Source organism: Ambystoma mexicanum, chromosome 2p (assembly GCF_040938575.1).
Source record: "Ambystoma mexicanum isolate Mex_15411 chromosome 2p, UKY_AmexF1_1, whole genome shotgun sequence".
NCBI lineage: Eukaryota > Metazoa > Chordata > Amphibia > Caudata > Ambystomatidae > Ambystoma > Ambystoma mexicanum.
In genome coordinates, this window is record NC_090923.1 from 630,443,814 (window position 1) to 630,465,289 (window position 21,476).

General features: G+C 45.5%; 1 protein-coding gene across 1 annotated transcript in view; it reads right to left on the reverse strand.

Moving 5' to 3' along the window:
• The window catches only part of UBA7 (ubiquitin like modifier activating enzyme 7), a 1,701,784-nt gene that overhangs the window by 1,365,794 nt on the left and 314,514 nt on the right, over window positions 1-21,476 (reverse strand). The window contains exon 12 of the mRNA XM_069644160.1: window positions 12,264-12,344. Coding sequence (XP_069500261.1) covers window positions 12,264-12,344 — 81 coding nt within the window. The remainder of the gene's footprint in view (window positions 1-12,263; window positions 12,345-21,476) is intronic.

Genomic DNA, 21,476 nt, shown 5'->3' on the forward strand with positions numbered 1-21,476 from the left:
TAAGGGTAATTTCTTGATGTGAGTTCTGGCCTGCAGCTTACAAAGGAATATGTGTGTGTATATTCCTGTGGGTGCCTGAGGGAGAAAGCTGTCTGGGACTCCTCTGGAATCCACAATCTGTGAGGGTGCCCACAAAGATGTACACAAAGGTGTGTGTGTGCCAACCAGTACTGATAGGGTCACTGTCAAATATTTCAATATTGCTCGAGTTTGTCATTGGAGGTTCGGGTAACCCTCTACCATCTGGATTGGGCATACAAGTGGACACTCTCCACCAGTATTTTGTTAACTGCTGGGATTTGCTCCTGCAGCATCCAGAGAGACGACTGACCCAAGGACCTCTACACCTTTTGGGCTCTTAAAACCAGACTGTGTAGCCCCGCCTTTCTGGTCTCCTTTTCCTTGACCTGGCGGCACCTGCTGAATCCATTCTCCTGAAAGCATGATCAAGCTCTGTCAAATTCTTGGGCCCACCTGTGCTGCTTGACCCTGAAATACAAGCGCCGCAGCCATCTGACGCCCCAATGATGATCAGTGAAGCAGGAGCCTTCTACGGTCCTCCCAGCGAAGAGAACACCAGTGCCATGTCCTGCTGCACTTTGTTCTAAAGATGACCTGTGATCTCTGGCTAGGGTCGTTATTGCTCTTTCTGCGATCTGTAGTCACCAAGCTACTATTTCATTTCTTTTCAGGACTTTATCCTGGGATCCCCATCACTAGAGCTGGGGGCGGCTGTGTTGTCTTTACCTCCAGGGTGACAGTCTTCATTTGATGACCTTGCCCATCCTGCTGACAATCACATCCATCCCGGCACCTCGAAGGACTCCTCTTGGGGGTCTCTGTGCGTCTTCAACTTCCTTTCTTTAGTGTATTTTCTTCTCATAGGACCCAATCCGCTCCCAGAAGCAGTGGTTCTGCATGACCGGCACTGCTGGGCTCCTATGCTGACCCCTGCCCATCCAGCTGTGGCTCCAGTGGCTTCACCTTCAGGCTCTGAACCTGTGCTGTTGTGAGCTGATTTCTTTGCCTGGGTCTCCTTTGGGGTTCGGGGGGTCGGGGGATTGGCGGGGGCTCCCCTCGCTTACCACTGTACCTTGATTCAAATATTTTTTGGCTGTAGGGCTCCTGTGCTGACCCCTTCCCACGCAGATCAGACTCCAGATACTTCCAGCTGGTGACAGCGCACTGCCCTCTACACTCTCCCTTCCAAGAGGTGTTGAGTACCCTGACGTCTTTGGTCCCCTCTTGTTTGTATGCCCTCCACCACCTGTTTGAAGACCTCTTACTTATCTCCATTCACTTCCATTGGACCCATAGGACAGCATTGCCTTTGGGGTTTAAAGTGCTTACTGAGGCTTGTGAGTCATCAAAATTCCACTTGCACACAGTGTACATATTTGAACATTTCATGACACAGGAAGATCCAACAATGATGTTGTTTCTACTATTCTGTAAAGAAATTTACAGGTGGCACTTTGTAGATATTACTTTGCACAGCTTTATTATGAGTGTATTTTTACAGATCTCTTGCATGGACATGCCCTTATTGTGTGCTGATGAAAGTTGTTTACTTTGTCTGTAAACCAGCCTTCACCTTCTGAGGAGGCATCTTGCCTGGCATTCTGTCACTTGTGGAATCAGCATAATTCATAGGAAACACTCTGTTAACCAAGAGGGCTGCTATACCTGGGTCCTATAAATAAGGCTTAAGAATGTTGTGCCTGACACTGAACTGCAGTCTAATGCCTTGTTGTATAAGAACTCTACCTCCCTCTCCCCTCCATTCTGGAGGATGGGTGTAGCACCAAATAGGTATAATGGGTCACTGAGTATATGACGGGTGGGATGTTGTTTTGGATGGAATGTGTGTCCGACTGGGGTGAGAGGCTGCCTTCCAGGATATGCAACTTGAGCCTCTGGGAGACAGAGTGAGACATCCACGCCCAGTGAAGACTTCAGGGTGATGCCAAGACGTGTCAGAAAACCGAGTAGTCACTGAATGTAGCTGTCTTGAAGGTGGAGACAACTGGACTATTGCTGAGGTGCTCCATTAGTTTTGGCTGCTTTCTGAGCCCTGTAACCCAGCACCTGCTCTATGCAGTACATTTCTCACTGACGAGGAACATCATCAAGGCACCTCAGTTAGAGATGGCCACCTAAAATATGTCCTTTCCTAAGGTATGCAGACAGAAAAGCTTAGCTTCCATGACACACTGACTGGGAGGTGCACTCAATCTCACATTGGCTGGCGTTCAGTGTCTACTAGGGAATGGAACTCACTCTTACATTGGGTAGACACCGGTGGCTACTAGGGAAGGGATCTCACTCTCAATATGGCTGGCCATCAGCAGCTAACAGTGAGGTTAATCCAGATAATCTGAATGCGGATGCCATCAGCAACCATTAGCATAGTTTTGCTGATTTTGTTTGTTTGTATTCTCTGGAGTGAGAAGTGAGAAGGGATCACACAGGGCTGTGGTGAAAAGAGCATTCCATCCAGCGGAACACAGAGGGCTCAGGATCAGTTGGAAAATAGTCATTCCCACCGCCCTGAAAGAGCAGAGGGTCCACAGACCAATGTTTCATATATTGGTAAAATCAGACACAGAATTGAGGAGTGATTGATCATACCAATGATTTACTAGGTTCCATGGGTTGTACCTTGGGTTGTCCTGATTGTGTCTGGCACCACGCTACAAGTCTCCACGCATGAAAGGCGTCAAAGGAAATCCACTGCAAGTAACAGCAAGATACAGGTCAAACAACATGGAAAGACAGGCCTGCTGTTAAGGGTCAGATCGTTGGATGTGTACCTAGCACTGACTCAATCTCCTAAAAACAGCGAACAACATTAGTGAGGACTCTTTTTTTATTCAGTGACAGACGATTCTTTCTCACTTGCCTAAGAAGGTGATCCTCAATTGTTATTAACGGGGTTGGCACTAGGTTTGGAAACACTGACACCTGTGCGGAGAATTATCTACCTGTAACAATCAGGCAGTGCTCCAGCCTTTAATATGACAGGAAACAGACAGACAAAAAGCAAAACGTCTGTATTTGTTGTAGCATAAGAGAGTAGGCAGCTCATGATAGGAAATGTGAGATCGAAAGTCTTGCTTTGAAGGAGCATCCCTGTAGTCGTTCACGTTTTCCCCTTGTGAGTCACCACATTTTTTAGGTGCCAATTGAGGGACCCTAACCCCTACCAGGGTCATAGACGATGTTGTTATTTATGTATTCTTGTTTCAGGTTTTGAGTAGGGCATGTCACTTCAAAGCACACCAGCCAGTAGGGTGGGTGGGAGACTGTTCAGATGCTACTTCTTATCAAGTCTAAATCCTTTGTATAGCATGGCTTGACCACCAAGTTGAAATGGGCACGTTGAATGTTGGTTTGGTCTGCTCACTCAAGGAATAGGTAGATGGGTGGCCTGCAGGGTTCATGTTCCATGGGATCCAAACCAATTCCAGCTTGTGGTATGGCCCGGGGCCCTCTTTAAAGTGGATGGAATGGTTTTCATTATGTGTCTAATGGCCAAAAGCTTGTTGGAAGGGAGAGGTTTTATACTTTTTCCAGATCCTTTGGAAGTTTGATTTGTCCCTTGTTGAAATATCCGCAAGGCTGGGCACTTAGTAAATGTTTTGTCTTTCTTTTATGTTTCTTCCACATTGCTGCTTGACAGTAATCGAAGCCCAATGCCCCAACCAAAAGCTCCTCGTGCTTATGCGCAGAGTACCAGCCTCTCTATTAGGGTCTTGTCTTTGCTCCAGGAGACTGTGCATAATGCATAGCATTCTGAACCTGACCCTTTCTTCCAGTGGGAGTCAATGGGAGGAGTTCAGGGCCAGAGTTGCATGCTCCGTTTTCTTAAGTGTATGTCATAGTTTTAATGATTTTGTTTGTATTCTCTGAGGTTTGTGGTCCCTCTTTGTTGGTATGGCAGAATAAAAGGATGCAACAAAAGCCTGGTCCCCCTCTTACCCACAGCTGTAGGGGTCAGTTTCTCTTACACGGTAGAATCACCATCTTAAGAAGATACTGACTGAAGACTGCGTTTGAGGAAGTTCTGCTAGAACCTGAAACCTTGGGAATGGCTTTCAAGCTGAATTGGTGTGCTACATAAAGGTTTGTTTGTAAGAAACTGTAATATACGGGGCAGTGTCCTAAAACAATAATGCCGGACACAAAGGCATTAATCTATTGCTCGGATAGAGTAAGGAGGAAATACAGAAGAACTACAATCCCTTCACCACTCACTCCAATTTTGAATAGTACAGAAATCTCCTCACCCAACATCTTTTAATCTTTGGACGGAGGGAGGGCTAAAGAGGATTGACCAACTATTTGTAGATGGGAGAGCTATGCCCTTTAATGAATGCAAACAAACATTTATTCTCGCAGAGGTAGCCAAATATACTTATATTCAGCTGTGACATTTGGATTGGTGGTTCTAAAATGGCCCGAGGGGGGGGGGGGGGGAGGAGAGCATGAAATTTGAAGACTTATTTATCAGGAACCCACCAGGTCGAAAGATCTCTACATTATATACGATTTTCAATGGAAGCCGCTTTGGGTGCCCTCATGCGTATATGACTAAATGGGAGGAGGTTATTGATGCCCCCTTAGAAGATTCAACATAGTATAATATTCGGAATAGAGCATCCAAATCTTCACGATGCGTACAATTGAAAGAAAACAGTTATACATTGATTTGACATTGGTATCTCACATCGGGGGAGACTTCAGGAATCCATCGATACCCAGAGTTGTTTGGAGATGTGACCAAGCCCAAGGTACCCAACAATACTGGAAGGAGGAGCTTTTGCACATCAAGAAGATAACAGGGGTTCAAATACCATTAGATACGGCAGACCTGGCGGCCTGGGCAGGCCAAGCCGGCGTGGAATCCGGTAAGATTGGACGGTAATGTGGGGTTTAGGATTCCCTACGAAAATAGCCCCGAGTACAAGCAGGGTGGGGAGCTCAGGGCGCAACGCTCTAGCATCAGTAGGAACCCTTGCCCTACTCGGGGGCGAGTTGTTTTGTTCATGGTTATTAGTTGGGGGGGGGGGAGTTCAAAGGGAAGGGTTGGGGGTGGGGGGCAGGCAAACATCTGCAGCGGCAAAGAGGAGGGAATCAAGGTCAGGCACCATGTACTCTATAAGATGGGAAAAATATGCATTGTAACTTTTAACATCAGGGGCATGAATCACCCCACAAAGAGGATAACATTGGAGAAATTTCTTAAAAGGGAAAGAGCGGATCTCCTCCTACTTCACGAAACTGATATCAGAATAGGGGACAGACACAAAACACGCATAGGGGGATACAAAATTTGGGCCCAAGCAAATGCAACAGAAAAAGAGCGGGGGTGTTGATAGCGATAAGAGAAGGATGGGACGCCACACTGGAGGAAGTAACCACAGACAAAGAAGGAAGGTTTGTGTTCGCAAATGTGGTGATAGAGGGCCAACGCTTAACACTGGCGTCAGTTTATGCGCCAAATGTGGGTCAAGATGGCTTCCTTAGAGACGCTCTGGGAAAACTGGAAGCCTTCGCAAAGGGGGAGGTGATCCTGGGGGGAGACCTTAATATGGCATGGAACCCGCAACTTGACAGAAGCACAGGGAGTATACATGGCCAAGGGGCACCCTCAAAACGCTTAAAATAACAGATGGACCAAATGGCCCTGAATGATGTGTGGAGGGAGAGGAAGGGGGAACAGAAGGGCGTACACGTATTTTTCACATGTCCACAATTCCCTGTCAAGGATAGATTACTTCTGGGCATCAGTGGGGTTACTGGGCAGGATACAAGGGCTGGAACTGGGGACTATCGCCTTGTCCGACCATGCAACCCTGTGGCTAGAGCTAAACTTCCCTGGGCGAAAAAATGGGCTTTGGAGGTGGGGGCTACCAGGGGATATAATACAGGACCCGGTCATGGGGGAATCCGTAAGGGAAATGATTTTGGAATATTTTACACAAAATGACACAGGCGAGGTCTCCATGAGTACAGTCTGGGAGGCTTTTAAGGCTGTAATCCGGGGGAAGATGATGGCGCTGAAGGTTACGAGGGATAAACAGAGGCATATGTGGGAAAAAGAACTAGAAAAGTCTATAACAGACCTACAGGAGAAAATAACATCCCACCCCACTAGAGTACTAAAGAAACAGCTAAAACACACACATTGCCAATTAGAGATGCTTCGCACGAAAGGAGCAGAAAGAAACATACTATTTCTAAGACAAAGATACTACCTAAAAGCAAATAAGGCAGACAGGCTACTGGCAAGGCAACTCCGAGCGAAACAGAAAGATACAACGATTAAGAGCATCAGAGATGGGACAGGGGGGCAGCTGACTAGTACACAGGATATAGGGGAGGCATTTAGGAAATATTACCAAAATCTATACTCCACAGACCACCCGGATGAGGAGGCTCAGGACAGATATTTTAGAACCCTTCACTTCACACAAATTTCAGAAGAGGATAAACAGGCCCTGGATGATCCAATAAGAGAGGAGGAAGTTAGAAAGGCAATAAAAGATCTACCGACAAATAAGGCTCCGGGCCCCGATGGCTTCACCGCTCCTTTTTACTAAAGATGTGTGGACATCTTGACCCCGGCCCTAACTAAACTTCTAAATTCATTTAAAGACAGCGGAAACGTTACACCCACAATGAATGAAGCAAAGGTCCTAGTTTTTCACAAACCAGGGAAGGACCCGGCTCTCCCCGCATTTTATAGACCAATCTCCCTAATAAATATAGACGCCAAAATTTATACCAAGATCCTGGCAGCTAGAATTCCCCGCTGCTTCCAAAATTAATAAACTTAGATCAATCAGGATTTATCCCGGGAAGGCAAACCCATGACAACATTAGGAGGATCATCCACTTAGTGGAGAAAATAGGCATAACACATACCCCAGCGATTCTGTTCGCAGTAGACACTGAGAAAGCTTTTGACCGGGTTGAATGGTCCATGCTGTTTAAAACTTTGGAATACATGGGGTTTGGGGAGCAATTTATTGTGGGAATTAAAGCGAACTATAACTCCCCGAGCAGCAGAGTGGCCGTTAACGGGGAAGTAACTGAAAAGGTAATAATAACAAGAGGGACAAAACCAGGCTGCCCGCTTTCCCCACTCCTGTATGCAATCTTTCTAGAACCCCTACTTATGAAGATTAGAGAATCCACGCACATTAAAGGGATTGACATGGCAGGGTCGCAACACAAGGCGATGGCGTACGCAGATGATGTTAATTGCATTAGAAGACCCTGACAGATCTCTGGCAGGGGTAGTGGGCGCACTGGAGGAATTTGGGACCATCTCGGGCCTAAAAATTAATAGGAGCAAGTCAGAGATTTTAATACTGGCTGGGGACCGGGACAAAATAGAGAGGGAAGTGAAAACAATGGACATTAAAATTGCAGGGGACGGCATCAAATATCTGGGAATTACTTTAACTAGTAAGGTGGGGCAACTGTATGGGAAGAACTATCCCCACATGCTTGCAAGCATTCGTAGAGATCTGGAAAGATGGAATCCGTTGATGATTTCTTGGTGGGGCAGAATTCAATCGGTGAAGATGACCATTCTCCCTAAACTTCTTTACCACTTTCAGGCTATTCCGGTGGGGGTCCCCAGAATCTTTTTCAAGTCATTAGCGAAAATGATCTCTTCCTATATCTGGAAAGGGAAAACCCCTAGACTAGCCAGAGTGATCCTAACCGCACCAACCAGGGAGGGTGGACTGGCACTACCCCACTTTCAGAGATACTTCCAAGCAGCGCAGCTAAAAGTGCTCCGGGAATGGCTGGGCGATAACCCGCAACACATTTGGGCAAAGCAAGACAAGGCGGTTGCAAGAACCCCGCTGGTGGAGCTTCTCTGGAAGCAGACACAAAACAGACATCCCAACATAGGGATTAGTGAAATACTGAGAACTACAATGGAAGCGTGGGACAGTCAGACACGGAGAGGCATAATGACCACCACCCTAGGCCCATTCACCCCCTTATGGCAGAACCTGCAATTCCCACTGGGTATGGAGCAGGGGGCATATGAAAAATGGGAGGAGGCAGGAATAACAAAAATTGGAGAAATGTTCATCGATGACGAAATTAGACCTCTCGAATGTGCCTCCCTCGTGCAACACTCTCCAAACGAGACAAATACAGATATGAGAAACTAAGGCACTGGCTAAAAACCCCTGAAATAACTAGGGCAGCCACTAGAGTCCTCACTCCGTTTGAGAATTACGTTATAACCAACACAGGAGAAAAGAGATGGGTGTCGACTTTATACTCCTTCATAAACACTCAAGAGGAAGAGGTTAAGTGGGCTTACATGGTTAAAGGAAGTAGAACTTTGGGGGAGGAGCCAACAAGAGATCAATGTGTGGATTTATGGTCGCTGATCCCCAAGATGACTATATCAGCCCAGACAATAGAAATGTGGATCAAAGTTGTCACGCAATGGCACTACACCCCGGAGAGGCTACACTCAATGTTCCCCAACACGTCAAACAGATGCTGGAGGCAATGTGGAGAAGAGGGAACGTGGAAGCATATTTGGTGGAACTGTAAAGAGATTGTGCCGTTCTGGGAAGAGGTGAAGGGAGAGATGGGGAAAATGTTTCGGGATGTGGGACAACTGGGAGATGGGGTGTGGATGTGCGGGATGAGGGATGAAAGGGCGAGGAAGTACACAAAAGCCCAATGGAGATCCTTCATGGGACTACTTATAGCGGCATGGTCTACAATAGCCCAAAGTTGGAAAAAGAAAGACACCCCACTGACATTTACGTGGCTACACAAAGTATGGGCACAATTGGCGATGGAAAAAGTCACTCACACAATCCAAGGAACAAGGGACAGGTTTGAAGACGAGTGGGGAGGTGTAGTAGAGTATCTCCGATCAGACTTTATGGAACAATGGTGCCCACACAACATTAAAGTAACAGACATCTTCCATGCATAATGTAGCCCTGAAAGAGGACTATGCCTGCCCAAAGGTCAGGGAAGGGAGAGTTGGGGGGGATTTCTGTTTGTCATGAGTTGATATGTGAAAATCAATAAAAACATGTTAAAAAAAAAATACCATTAGATACTCTGGTTATCTTATTGGAAAATGAAAACTCGGAGGGCGGCTATTGGTTATCGACTAACAATACTTATGGTTACAGCAAATGTTTAAAATGAAAAAAAAAGAAACTGTAATATGAACTAAGCCTGAACTTTTTAAACTCTTATTAAACAAAGTTGCAAGTAGGATCAGATACCTTCAAGGAAAACCAACAGCATTCAATTAAACAAAAGAGCAAAACAGCTTTTGTGTGTGTACACATGGATTTTATTTTGAGTGAAAGAGACATGAACAGTTGAAGGTTCATTATTTATGGGACTATTAACCCAGCATAATGTCAATATCCCAAGCACCACCAGACTCCACAAGTCCAACTCACCTTGAGTATTGAACTTGTAGCCTGCAATATCCCCCCTGACTGCAGAGCCATGTTCTTCACTGGTTTCGGTATTATCTTTTAAACCGTACCTATTCTGTTTCTTGGGCTTGTCACACCTCTTCTACATTTCCTCTTCTTCACAGAGTACCGCAGGGTTCAGTCCTGGGTCCCGTCTCTTCTCTCTTTACACTAATCATCTTGCTTCAATCCACATGTCTTTCAGTCTATTTCACTACTTTTATGCAGATGATTCTTAACTCTTTCTATCTTTCTCCTCCTTCACTTCAGCTATTCATGATCTTATTACCTCCTGTCTCTTAGCCATTCAGTCTTGTATGTTCGACCACTTTGTTCCTTTTAATTCCTCCAAAACAGAGGTTATTTTCTTTCTGGCTGCCACCATAGCCTGCTCCTCTTCCACCTACTTCTATTTTGTTTCCTCTGATTCTCTTTCCATTTCATTGTCTGTTCGAAATCTTGGTGTACATATTAATTCTTCCCTTTCCTTTTCTTCACATATGTCTGCTCTTTCTCGCTATTGTCATTTTCGCTTATTCAATATTCGAAAAAAGCCAGGCCTTCTTTCTCGTTTTCACGCTACTAGATTACTAATGTCTTCTCTTATTTTTTCTTGTCTTTTCTATTGCTTGTGTCTTCTCTTCGGTCTTCCTGCCACTCATCTCACTTGACTTAATTATGTCTACAATTCACCCATATCTCTCCTCTTTGAGGGCTGCAAGGGTTTCTACCAAGTCCTCAGTAGAGAGTGTCTTGAATGGCGTCCAGGGTGTGGAGATTTCACCGGGAGGGACGTGAGGTGGGTCTGTGGATGCAGAGCTGGTGTTTATGTGCTCGCGAATCTTGCTGATTTTGTCGATGAAGAAGGTATTGATGTCGGTAGATTTTTTGATGGCGTGTGGTATGGCTGTGTCGGGTAGCGGGTTGATCAGCGTGTGACCGCTTTGAAGAGGGCTCTGCTTTTGTTGTCGGCATATGCTATGGTGTTCTGATAGTAGGAGGCCTTGGCTGTGTTTATTAGTTGTCGGCATTTTGCTCAGAGTTCCTTGAGGACCGCCAGGTCGGATGCAGTCCTGGAGCGACGCCAGGTTTTCTCTTGTTTCCTGATGCCCCATCTGCTGAGGTTGAGTCCTTGGTACCAAGGTGCTGATAGTTTTGGTTTGCAGGTGCATTGTGTCATAGGCGTGTGTTGGTCGATGGAGGCTGAGATGGTGGCGTTGAGTGCTTCCAGTAGAGAGTTGCAGTTTGGTTGGGGGTGTTCGGTTTATGTGACGTGGAGGTTGGTGAGGTCTTCTGTGGACGTTCTTGAAGGACCTGAAGGTTTGTATGATGGGTTTCTGCTGGGAGTGTTTGACTGGGGTGGTGTGCAGGATGTTGAAAGGCACTGCCTGGTGGTCAGACCAGTCAAGCAGGAGAGGAGTGCTGTAGTGAAGGGAAGGCAGTGCAGTGATAATTAGGTCAAGGATGTTACCTTTCACGTGCGTTGGGTCTTTCGTGTGCTGTGTGAGGCTGAGGGTGTTGAGAAGGCTGAGGAGAGCTTCCTTCATCGGTTTGGTGGCCTTGTTGCATGGGAGGTTGGAGTCGCATAGAAAGATATTGTTGGCGTGCATGAGGGACATGGTTGTGATCAGGTCAGTGAAGTCTCAGATGAAGACAGTGTTGGGTTTGGACTGTATCCGTCGGATAGAGCAGGAATTGGCCGGAGAGGACTTTGAAGGAGCAAATGTTGTCGACGTCAAGCCTGGTGCAGGGTCACAAGGTCTTGTGGATGACTGTGAGGCCTGCGCCTGTCTTGTTCGGCTATTCTCTTTGTTGGACACTGTAGCTGTCAGGGACAAGGACGTCTAGGAAGTGTGTCGAGGTGGGTGTTAGCGAGGTCTCGGTGATGAAGATGGAGTCAAGGTTGTGTAGTGATGAGGTTGGTGATGTCTGCCGCATGGGAGATAGCTGAGGGGACCTTGGCGAGCATCAACTTCCGTGTTGTGGACAGTGAGGCGGTGTTGATGGGCTTGAGGCTGATTAATGTGCGTAGTCCATGCCTTAGAGGATGGGTGATGACGTTGGCATTGCCTGGTGATGGTGTAGATGGCCTGTGGGGACGGAGGGAGAAAATATTTGTCGGTGAAGTTTACTTGTCTGAGCAGGGGTTTGGGCCCTGGATCCTCCCAGTCCAAACAGGAATTAGCCTTTTCTTCATCTGCCCTTCACTTTGGGCATCCGTGCGAGAGAAGCCCTTGATCTAAGGGTTAAGAGCAGAAAGGAAGAGTCATGGCTAACAAGGTGGGTGGGGCTTAGGCCATTCGACCTAGATCCACTTGCACCTGCTCACCAACTACAAAGGAAAAGAAACTGGAAGGATGCTTAAGTAGGGAAAGTAGTACTGCCAAACAGGAAGGCAGCAAAAGTTTAGCAGTGATTGACAGGCGGATGGGGCTTAAGCCATGTAACATAGATTCACTTGCACCTGCTCACCAACTGCAAAGGAAAGGAGGCTGGAGGGCTACTTAAGTAGGGAAAAGCTACTGGTATAGTCCATGTGGTGCGGGTTAAACTCTTCAGTTGAGGATCAATTAATGGGCAGTGTGACTGGCACTGGTGAGGGAGACCTTGATGGTTGGTTGACCTTTTAAATGCTGCTCATCAAGTTTCTACGACTCCCAGCTCAGACCGGTTGTACCTCATCTAACAGGTAAAAGTGAAGCTCAGCACCTCTCTCACTACCCCCATCACCACCTCCATACAAAAGTACGGTCCAAGCTTTCACTTACTTACCAAAAAGTACCGTTGTCTGCCCAGCTTCTCCTGGAAGTTGGACCCAAAGATAGCAATCTGTCCATCATAACGGCACTCGCGCTGTCAGAAAAGAGGAAAAGGTTAGGTGAACCTTGTGATTTCTCATTGTGTAATGATTTCATGTGGCTCCATTAAATCTGTCAGCCCCTCATCAAACCCAAAGCGTCTTGCAAGTATATTTACAAGCACAATGAGGAAGCTGGAGTCAACACACAACTGCACAACATAGGTATTTGGGCAGTTTCAGCTTTATTTTAGATGAGCAGCAACATGACACAAACTTTTTCCACCCGTTTTTATTTTTACCCTCCATGCCATTTTGGATGGATTTCTAAGATGCAGTGGGGGCACTGAACTTAAAACCTCCTCTTGGTGGTTTGCCCACTCCATGCAGGATAACCCTGAGCAGGTGCATAGACAGGTAGGGCCTGAGCGGATAAGGCCCACCCAAAATCTTCAAATGCCCACTCAGCAGCATTGTGTGGGCATTTATAGATGTGTGGTGGGCCCAACTACATTAGTTTCAGGCCCCACTTGTTAGACAATCCTGGCTACGTCTCTGATCCCAAGGCTCTACACCCATATCTAATTATGTGGCAAACAGAAAGGTTGGAATCCCCATGAATTCCGAATAGACACCAGCAAGGGTACATTGTAGAGACAGGTTTACTCGTGTTCAATATTTACAAATGGTAATTGGCGGTGGTGATGTCACTGCTGTCATATAAATAAAAAGCACAATGGCGGCCGAGAGTACTGGGCACGCCAGAACAGGGATGATTCCTAACAGGACATCCCATTGAATAAGTGAATTAGGAGTGGAGTTTAACCACTAAGGAGGTAAGTATACTTGAACCTATATTCTGGAGATTAAGTTAAACACTGGAGTTCATTCCATGGATTAAATCTAATCATAATTTTACAAATGATGAGCACTTGAAGAAGTTACACCACTCTGAGGTGTCAAAACTAACTATCCACGCAAGCTTTGAAAACCCCAACAAAGTGAGTGGTGAGGATTAAATAATCATATATCACGGGGACATAGGGTAAACCCTAGATAGTATGACAATAATTATTGACATAATACATTATTCTTTTCAATTTTGATCAGGAATAGCAATCACGGCACATAATATTTCAAGAATAAGTGATTTAAGAAGAACTGGGGTGAGTGCAATGGATTCTAACTACGGTTATGGGGATTACTAATCATGGTTTGAACTAATTAATAGATGATGATGGGATCATTGATTTGGCAACACAGCATAGTTTTGTTCTGCGGGTGCACAGCTCCTCTCAGGTTAATAACTGTTGACAATTGAACGTGAACATTATAATATGGTTTTGGTGATAGTATTTAAGGATAACATCATCAGCTGATGGTATGCAAAATGTACAATGCAGTAATGACATTTTACTTTGTCTCTCTTTATTTATCTTTATATAATTTTTCTTTTAAATATGTTTTTACTCCATCCCTTGTTTTTCTTTCTCTTTTTCGATTTCTTTTAAATACGTTTGGGTCTTTAATGTGTTATGTCTTACTGCAATTATTTTGCGTATCAATATTGCCCATACCTATATGTTTGTTTTTTGGGCTTTGCGCAACTATTGTGGAATTCTCCTCTTGAACATATCTGTTGTGAACTTCTCTATGCATTGGTTTTGTGCAATTATTGGTTTATTATTAGATGTGGACTAAAATGGAACACATTTTAAAACTATTATGCTGGGACTTATGTTTTAGAAGTGTATTTGCAGTCTGAAAGCACATGTTTAAAGCATTGAAGACGGCCAGTGGTCAATACGTGTGTCAGCTGAGCGCATTCCTGAAATAGTAACTAAATATAATTTGGAGGCTGTGTATTTGTATTATATTGTGATACTGAATGAGAATATAAAGGACAACTGCAATACTCTGGGAGGCAGACAGATTTCATATTAGACTTGAAGTATACAGGGGCAGAGTGTCTGCAACCTGGAATCTGCAGCTATCCAACTCTACTTCATATTCTAATATTTAAACTTGTTTCAACCTAAGCACACTTCAACTCCAGGTTAGCTCCAAATATTAAATTATACTGAATAAATATACATCATATGTTCCTGTATCTGCCTTGGGCAGCAAAACATTGGTCCCCCACAATCCCCCGCGCACCTCAGGTCATGCGCTGGGGGGGCACATCTTTCAATAGGTGCCAATGGGAAAGCATCAGCGCCCTATTGTTATTAAATGTGCTCCGCTTCCGAGAACAGTGAGCATTTAATTTTATGCCTTCTTCCACCACGCCAGCTCAGCGGAGACCGAGAAAGACTCCCCCAAGCTGGCGTAGGGCGAATGGCACCCCGAGCGGTTGCCCAGCCGGCCCTGCTCTAAGGCCGTCCCTGTGTCCAGGTTCTCCCTTCGGAAGATGGTGCTAGACGCTGCAGTCTTTCCTGTATCTGGTGCAGGAATGTAGGAACATAAGCAACTGTATTGCTACCCCCTTTCAGCAAGACTGCACCTTAAGGTCGCATCCCTCAGGATGGACATTTTGGGGCCTCACTGCACGTGAAAAATAGCTCTTGCAGAACTGGGAAGCAGAAATTTGATGCTCCTTAAATCTTCTCTAAATCCATTACTTAACAACATCAGCTACATTGTTCCTTTGGGCAGCCGTGACTGCCTACAATTCTTCATACTGTACCTAAATCATCTTAAAACATTCTTCTTTACACAGTATTAAATATTGTCTGCTCTGAGTTTAAATGGCAGCAAAAACTGCTGTTTATTTTTTCTTTGTACGGTGGTAAAACGTTCCTAGTTTTCTCTTTAATAAATATTGTTAATAAGGAAATATAGGAATTGGACGTGTGTGGTGTGTAGGTGTTTAAGGCGACCTGGGACATGAGAAGGGAGCATGCAGTAGATGCCATACTCGATGATTGGTCCAAAGATGATGGAAGGACTGGAAATAACACTCATCACCCGGTCACCTTAAATATTTAATAAAAGCAGCTTTTGAGTGATATGATATGATATGGCATTTGTAACGCGCCTATACACAAGTGTTTCAAGGCGCGACAAGGCGGGGGGGGGACAAAGGGGAGACAGACAACGATCCTACTAGGCCAGGTGTCATTCAGATTGCGGAAGTGCAAGGGTAGAGGGGAAGGGAAACGTGCAAGGGGGAAAGGGAGAGGGGAAAGTGCAGTACAGGGTTTGTAGAATACACGATAAATAATAAGGGCCAGCTGGAGGCAAGTGCAAGGTAAGTGCAGACAAGTGCTGGGAAGGGGGGCTGTAGGGATACAGAGACAGTCCAGCAGTGCAGGGGTTGCCAGGGAGGCAGTGCAGGGGAGAGTGGCTGGGCCAAGGACAGAGATTGGTGAGTGGCCCAGTTGCAGATTCAGTGCAGTTTCAGTAATTTTATCAGGGGAGAGGGGGAGAGAAAGCGGAGGCAAAGATGAGGGTTTTGAGGTGCTTCCGGAACCGGAGATGGTTCTCCTCAAGTTTCAGGGAGGCAGGAAGGCTGTTCCAGAGGGAGGCCCCTGCTGCGGAGAGAGATCTACCCCCAACTCGTTGCTTGGAGAAGCGGCTGACCCTGAGGAAGTTGGAGGCAGATGAGCGAAGAGCTCGAGAGGGAAGATATTTAGGAAGAGAGAGTTGAAGGTATTTTGGCCCAAGGTCCCAGAAGGCCTTGTGGACAATGAAGAGGGATTTGGACTTAATCCTCGCAGCCACTGGGAGTCAGTGTAGTGATTTCGGTCCTGGAGAGATACGGTCCCTGGGCTTTAACTTTAACTTTAATACATTTATAAAGCGCAACCATAGACCCATAGGTGTGAGGGCACAGACAAAGACCCATAGGTGTGAGGGCGCAGACATAGACCCATAGGTGTGAGGGCGCAGACATAGACCCATAGGTGTGAGGGCGCAGACAAACAGAAAAGGAGTGAACAAGATGGAAGAATCCATGGAAGAGAAATCGCAGACTAAGTACGACTATTTGAAGAAGAATGTTTTAAGGCCCTTCTTGAAGATGCTCAGCACTGCTGAGTTTCTCAATTGATCTGGCAGAGTGTTCCAAAGAGCCGGCGCCACAAACACAAAGGCACCGCATTGTGCTTTTTTGCTTTTCACTTTGGGCTGATGGAGCAGATTCTGATTGTTGGAACAAAGATTTCTAGCTGAGGATTTAATTCCTATATACCGTTGAAGATAGGAGGGCATCTTGCCCCTGAGGCATTTAAATGTGATAACCATGAGTCTGAAAGAGATTCTTGAGTCCACAGGCAGCCAGTGTAACGCTTGCCGTGCTTCAGGAACGTGAGCCCTGTAAGCAAGGCAAGATACCACTCTAACTGCTCCATTTTGTACCACCTGGAGACGGTTGATGTTTTTTTTTACTGGAGCCTGCTAGTAAACTACAGCAGTAATCCAGTTTAGAGCCCATAATGGCTCGGGCAATGGTCTCTGCATTGGGTTGAGAGATAAAAGGTCGCAGATGGGCCAGGAGTTTAATATAATATGTGGCAGAAGCTACTGTGCTGGCCACGTAGGCTTTCATGTTAAGAGATTGATCCAAGATCACCCTTAGGATCTTGAGCTTGGAAAGAGTAGGGATTAAGGCATCTCCCAGCTGGAATTGTTTATAAGCTGGGTCTAGTTTAGCTATGGTACTGTCCGATCCCACGATCATGAGTTCCGTCTTGCTGCGATTGAGAGCAAGATTATTCAGCATCATCAATTGTTCTATCATGGCAAAGATGCGATTAAGTTCTTTTTCGTCCTCATCATGGTGGCCCGTTAGAGGGATGACACATTGGGTGTCGTCGGCTTGAGGCCAAGGACAAGTCTTGCAGTCCTGTTCTGGATGAGTTACAAAGGGCGGAGAGTAGAGGCAGGCAGATTTAGATAGAGGCTGTTACAGTAGTCCAGCTTCGAGAGAACCAGGGTTCTAGAGACAGTGAGCTTCTGAGGGAGTGGGTGTGCCGATGAGTAGAATCTCAGTCTTACTGGCATTAAGGCAGAGGTCGTTGGCGGCACACCATTCATGGATAGCAGAAAGGCAGTCAGAGATGAGGGAAGGAGAAGAGGAGGCCGAGGGTAGCCTGATTATATACACACCTCTGTGCATGGTTAAGTCTTAATGGGAAAACCCTTAAGTGAGTAAACAATTTAAGTCAGTGTTTGTTCTCTTCACTTCCCACATGCCTACATATTTTAGGGCACTATGAAGAGTTGCCAAATCCATTTCCTATGCCTATCAAAGAGCATAACTGTGAAACTGGGAGGATTTCATGCAACACCTGCTCATGAATACAACTAAAGAGAAAGCCCCACCAGCTGTCCCTATTACACAGCTGCTGGCACTAAGTGGCGAGCATAGGGCTGTCTGTCTAGGGGCCACCTATAGTCCACATTACGAAATGTATGAACAACCATAGGCAAAATGATAGGACTCTATAAATTAAAAACTCAGAACATTAGGACCCCCTTACTCCTTTTATTACTCTGTCCCATGACCTTGATTTTCCTGTCCTGTCTTAATAGCTGTCTGATGCTGGAGACACAACACCAGTGGTGAGTACAGCTCTGAGACCATGAATCATGTGCAAGCCTACCTCTTGATTATTATGCACCTGCGATTCTTATCATCATCATCATCTGGATTATTTTGAGAATATTGTCCATCAATCCATTCATAAAATCGATACGCTTTTCTTTTTATGGAGGCTTGTGAGGCATGTTAAAGTAGGGCTCTGCCTGAGCAGGTATGGTACACTCCATCAACCATTGTTGAGAGGTAGACGGTGAGTACCACAGTTGCCTAGATTGCAGTCCAGCACTCAGAAATAAATAGCAAGTGGATTCAATGGAGAAGAACTCAGTCAGATCATGAGTTTGTTGCAACAGCATAACACGTTTTGTCATTCAGCTCTCTGCTCTAAAATCAATTTCCCCTAAATCCAAGTTATCCTGTGTTATGGGCACTGTGTTTTCAGGGGCCTGCCCCTGTCTTGAGGACCTCTTCCTGGTTATTTCCCCCTCCGACCAGTTCACCCACCGCCCTTATTGGACTGCAAACCCTTTTCAGATCGTCTCCCAGGATAGCCTCTGCCCGGGCAGCCCTCGGCTAAGGGCCCCAAGGCGAAGGGCAGCTCCAGAAGAAGCAGCTCCACTTTGTGTTTGCCCGTATTCACCTGGGAAGCCTGCCGCCATCAACCAGTAGCGACTGTTAAGGTAAGTGTGGTTTGGGTAGGGAGTACAGCAATTACTGTATTCCAGTAAAGCCCTACCACTCTTATTACCTTACATAACATAGCACACCGATATTAGCCAGCTAGTAAGTCATTTTCCAATCATTGCTTTGTACCAATTTTAGGTGGTTCTCCATTTAATGCTGTGTCTCAAATTTAGATGTGTTTTCCACTTCACAGGTATCTCGAATCGAGGTGTTTTCTATTTACTACTGTGTTTCAAATTTACGCATTTTTCTTACTTCCCAGGTATCTCAAATCTAGGCATTTTCTAGCTACCGCTGTGTCTCAAATTTAGGTGCCTTTCCCCTCCAGTACTGTGTGCCAGTTCTAGGGGTCCAAATCCAGGTGCTTCACCCCTAGTGCCCTGTTCCAAATCTAGGAATTATTTCCCATTGCTTTTTTGTTCCTATTCTAGGTGTATGCCCCCTAACACTGTGTTTCAGTTCTAAGTGTTTCCTTACTACTGCTGTGTTAACATTCTAGGTGTTTTGCCCCTAGCACTGTATTCAGTTCTAAGTGTTTCCTTACTACTGCTGTGTTCATATTTTAGGCATTTTCCCCTTCAGCACTGTGTCCCATTTCTAGGTTTTTCCATACTACGCCTATGTTTCAAATCTAGGCGTTCTTCCCTTTGCTGCTTTATTCCACTTCTAAGTGTTTCTCCCACTGCTGCTTTTCTCCAATTCGAGGTGTTTCATCTCTAGAACTGCGTTTCCGTTCTGTGTGTTTCCTTACTATATGATATAATATGATATGGCATTTATAACATGCCTATGCACAGAAGTTTCAAGGCGCAAAACACTACAACTGCTTGGTTCCAATTCTTTTTTTTTTTTACTTGAATTTTTCATTAAAAATACATTTTTATTTTTACAAGGGTTTTCCCAACTTAGAGAATCCCGAAGCGAAAAACGAGTGCTTCTGAGTCCGGATTCCTTTCCTCACAGTCTCTTTTCTTGTTTGGTTTTTAAGCGATGCAGATGCCTCCCACTTTGCCTTTGAGCTTTAGTCTCCTGATTTCAGTGACTCTCTCGCTGAACCTAGCTGGTTTATCAATCTAAAGGCTGCTTCTATTAGTTTCACCAATGTCAAGGACCAACGTGTTGTCTCTCCTGAGATTAGCCTGTTCCACAAAACCTCTTCCTCTACTGTTGTTACCCCTTGGAGTCGAGGTTGAAGGTATGTGGCTCTGCTTTGTTTGGTCATCTGGCATTGGAGCGTCAGATGTTTCAAGGTTTCCACTTTGTCCATGTTCTTGCATAAGCGGTAGCTGCTGTCCATTGCCGGACTGTGGATGGGTAAGATTTCGTGCGTCATTAGTAGATTGAGTCTAGCCTTCAAGATCATACATCGCATGCCTTTGTTTGGGAATTTCAGGCAATAGTTTTGCGGTTTTTTGACTTTGTTAAATGTTGGCGGGAGGTGGGCCAGTAGTTTGTTAGTACTGGCTTTTTCAATTGTCGAAATCCAGTCCCTCCATTCCATTTTCCGTTTCACCCGGTCCGGATTGGATATCAAATCTTCTTCTGTACAGGCTATTTCTGTCAAGATGAGTTGGAGTCTTGTAGCCCACATCTTGAAAGCCTTACATGAGCCACTCTTTAGTTCTTCTGCGATAATGTTGTAAATTGGTAGGGTGTCTGACATCAAGATTTTCCTCAATAATCTCATTTTGCTTTGTTCTACCAGCGAGGCTAGCGAGACAAGGCCTAGTTCCCGCCTGATCGCGGGCATGGAAGTTGACTTCCATAAACCCAAAACAGACTTCCAGACGTGGCCTTCCAGCTTCTGCCACACGCTTCTGGGGATGTTTAATGAAGCTTCCATGCCGTAAATGATCGATGGGACCACCTTCCCTTTATAAAAGTTGATGGCCGGTAGCATAGAGAATTTTCCAAATTTTCTGTCCACCGCTCTTGTCTGTGCTATTAACAATCTCACCTTGCTCCATAGGTGTTCTTGCATTGCTTTGTCTCTTGCTGAACCATCAATGATCACCCCCAAGTATTTAAACTCATTCACCACCTCAATTTTTGTTTTGTTCAGGTAGCATTTTGGTGGTCGCGCCGACTTTTTTGTTGATTTGTCGAAAACTAGCATTTTTGTTTTTGCTATATTGATTTCCAAATGGTTTGTTTCCATATATTTTTCCAAGTTTGTTAATTTGCGCTGGAGTCCAATTTGCGTTTGGTCGATGATGATGGCGTCATCTGCATAGAGTAGTCGTGATATTTGTGCTTTACCTATCCTGGGGGGGAAGGCTCTGATTTGTTCCTCCTCCGATTGATAGTCCCCCAAAAACGTGATAAACAAAGACGGAGCTAAGGGGCAGCCTTGCTTAACGCCACGCTTCACCTGGATCTCCTTTGACAGGGCACCTTGTTTGTTCAGTTTCACCCTGATTTTCGTGTCGGCATGGAGTGCTTTGATCGGGTTCAAGATTGCCGGGGGGCAATTCCAATGATTTAACTTATCCCAGAGTTTTGCCCGATCTATTTTATCGAAGGCTTTCGACAGGTCTACAAATGTAAGATACACTTTTGGGGCGCCTTCTCTCACTTTGGCCTTTAGTATGTTGATCAATAGGATGTTTATAGAGGTGCTCCCATTTTTCTGAAACCCTGTTTGAAAGGCATCATTGCATCCAGCCGTTTTGGCCCAGGTTCTAAAGTGGTTCAATAACTGTGATGCAAAAATCTTCCCCACGATATCTAGCAAGGCTATGGGTCTATAGCTTTCTGGATTTTCTCTGCCACCTTTTTTGTAAATGAGGACGATTATAGCCTTCAGCCAGGTTTCGGGGATCATGTGAGTGTTCCTACAGTGGGAGAAGATTTTGCTGATCACGCCCGCCCATGCTTTTGGCGATTTTTTCAGATCTGCGTTGGTCAATCCATCCGGACCGGGAGCTCTTGAGGTTTTTAGTTTGAGGATGGCGTTTTC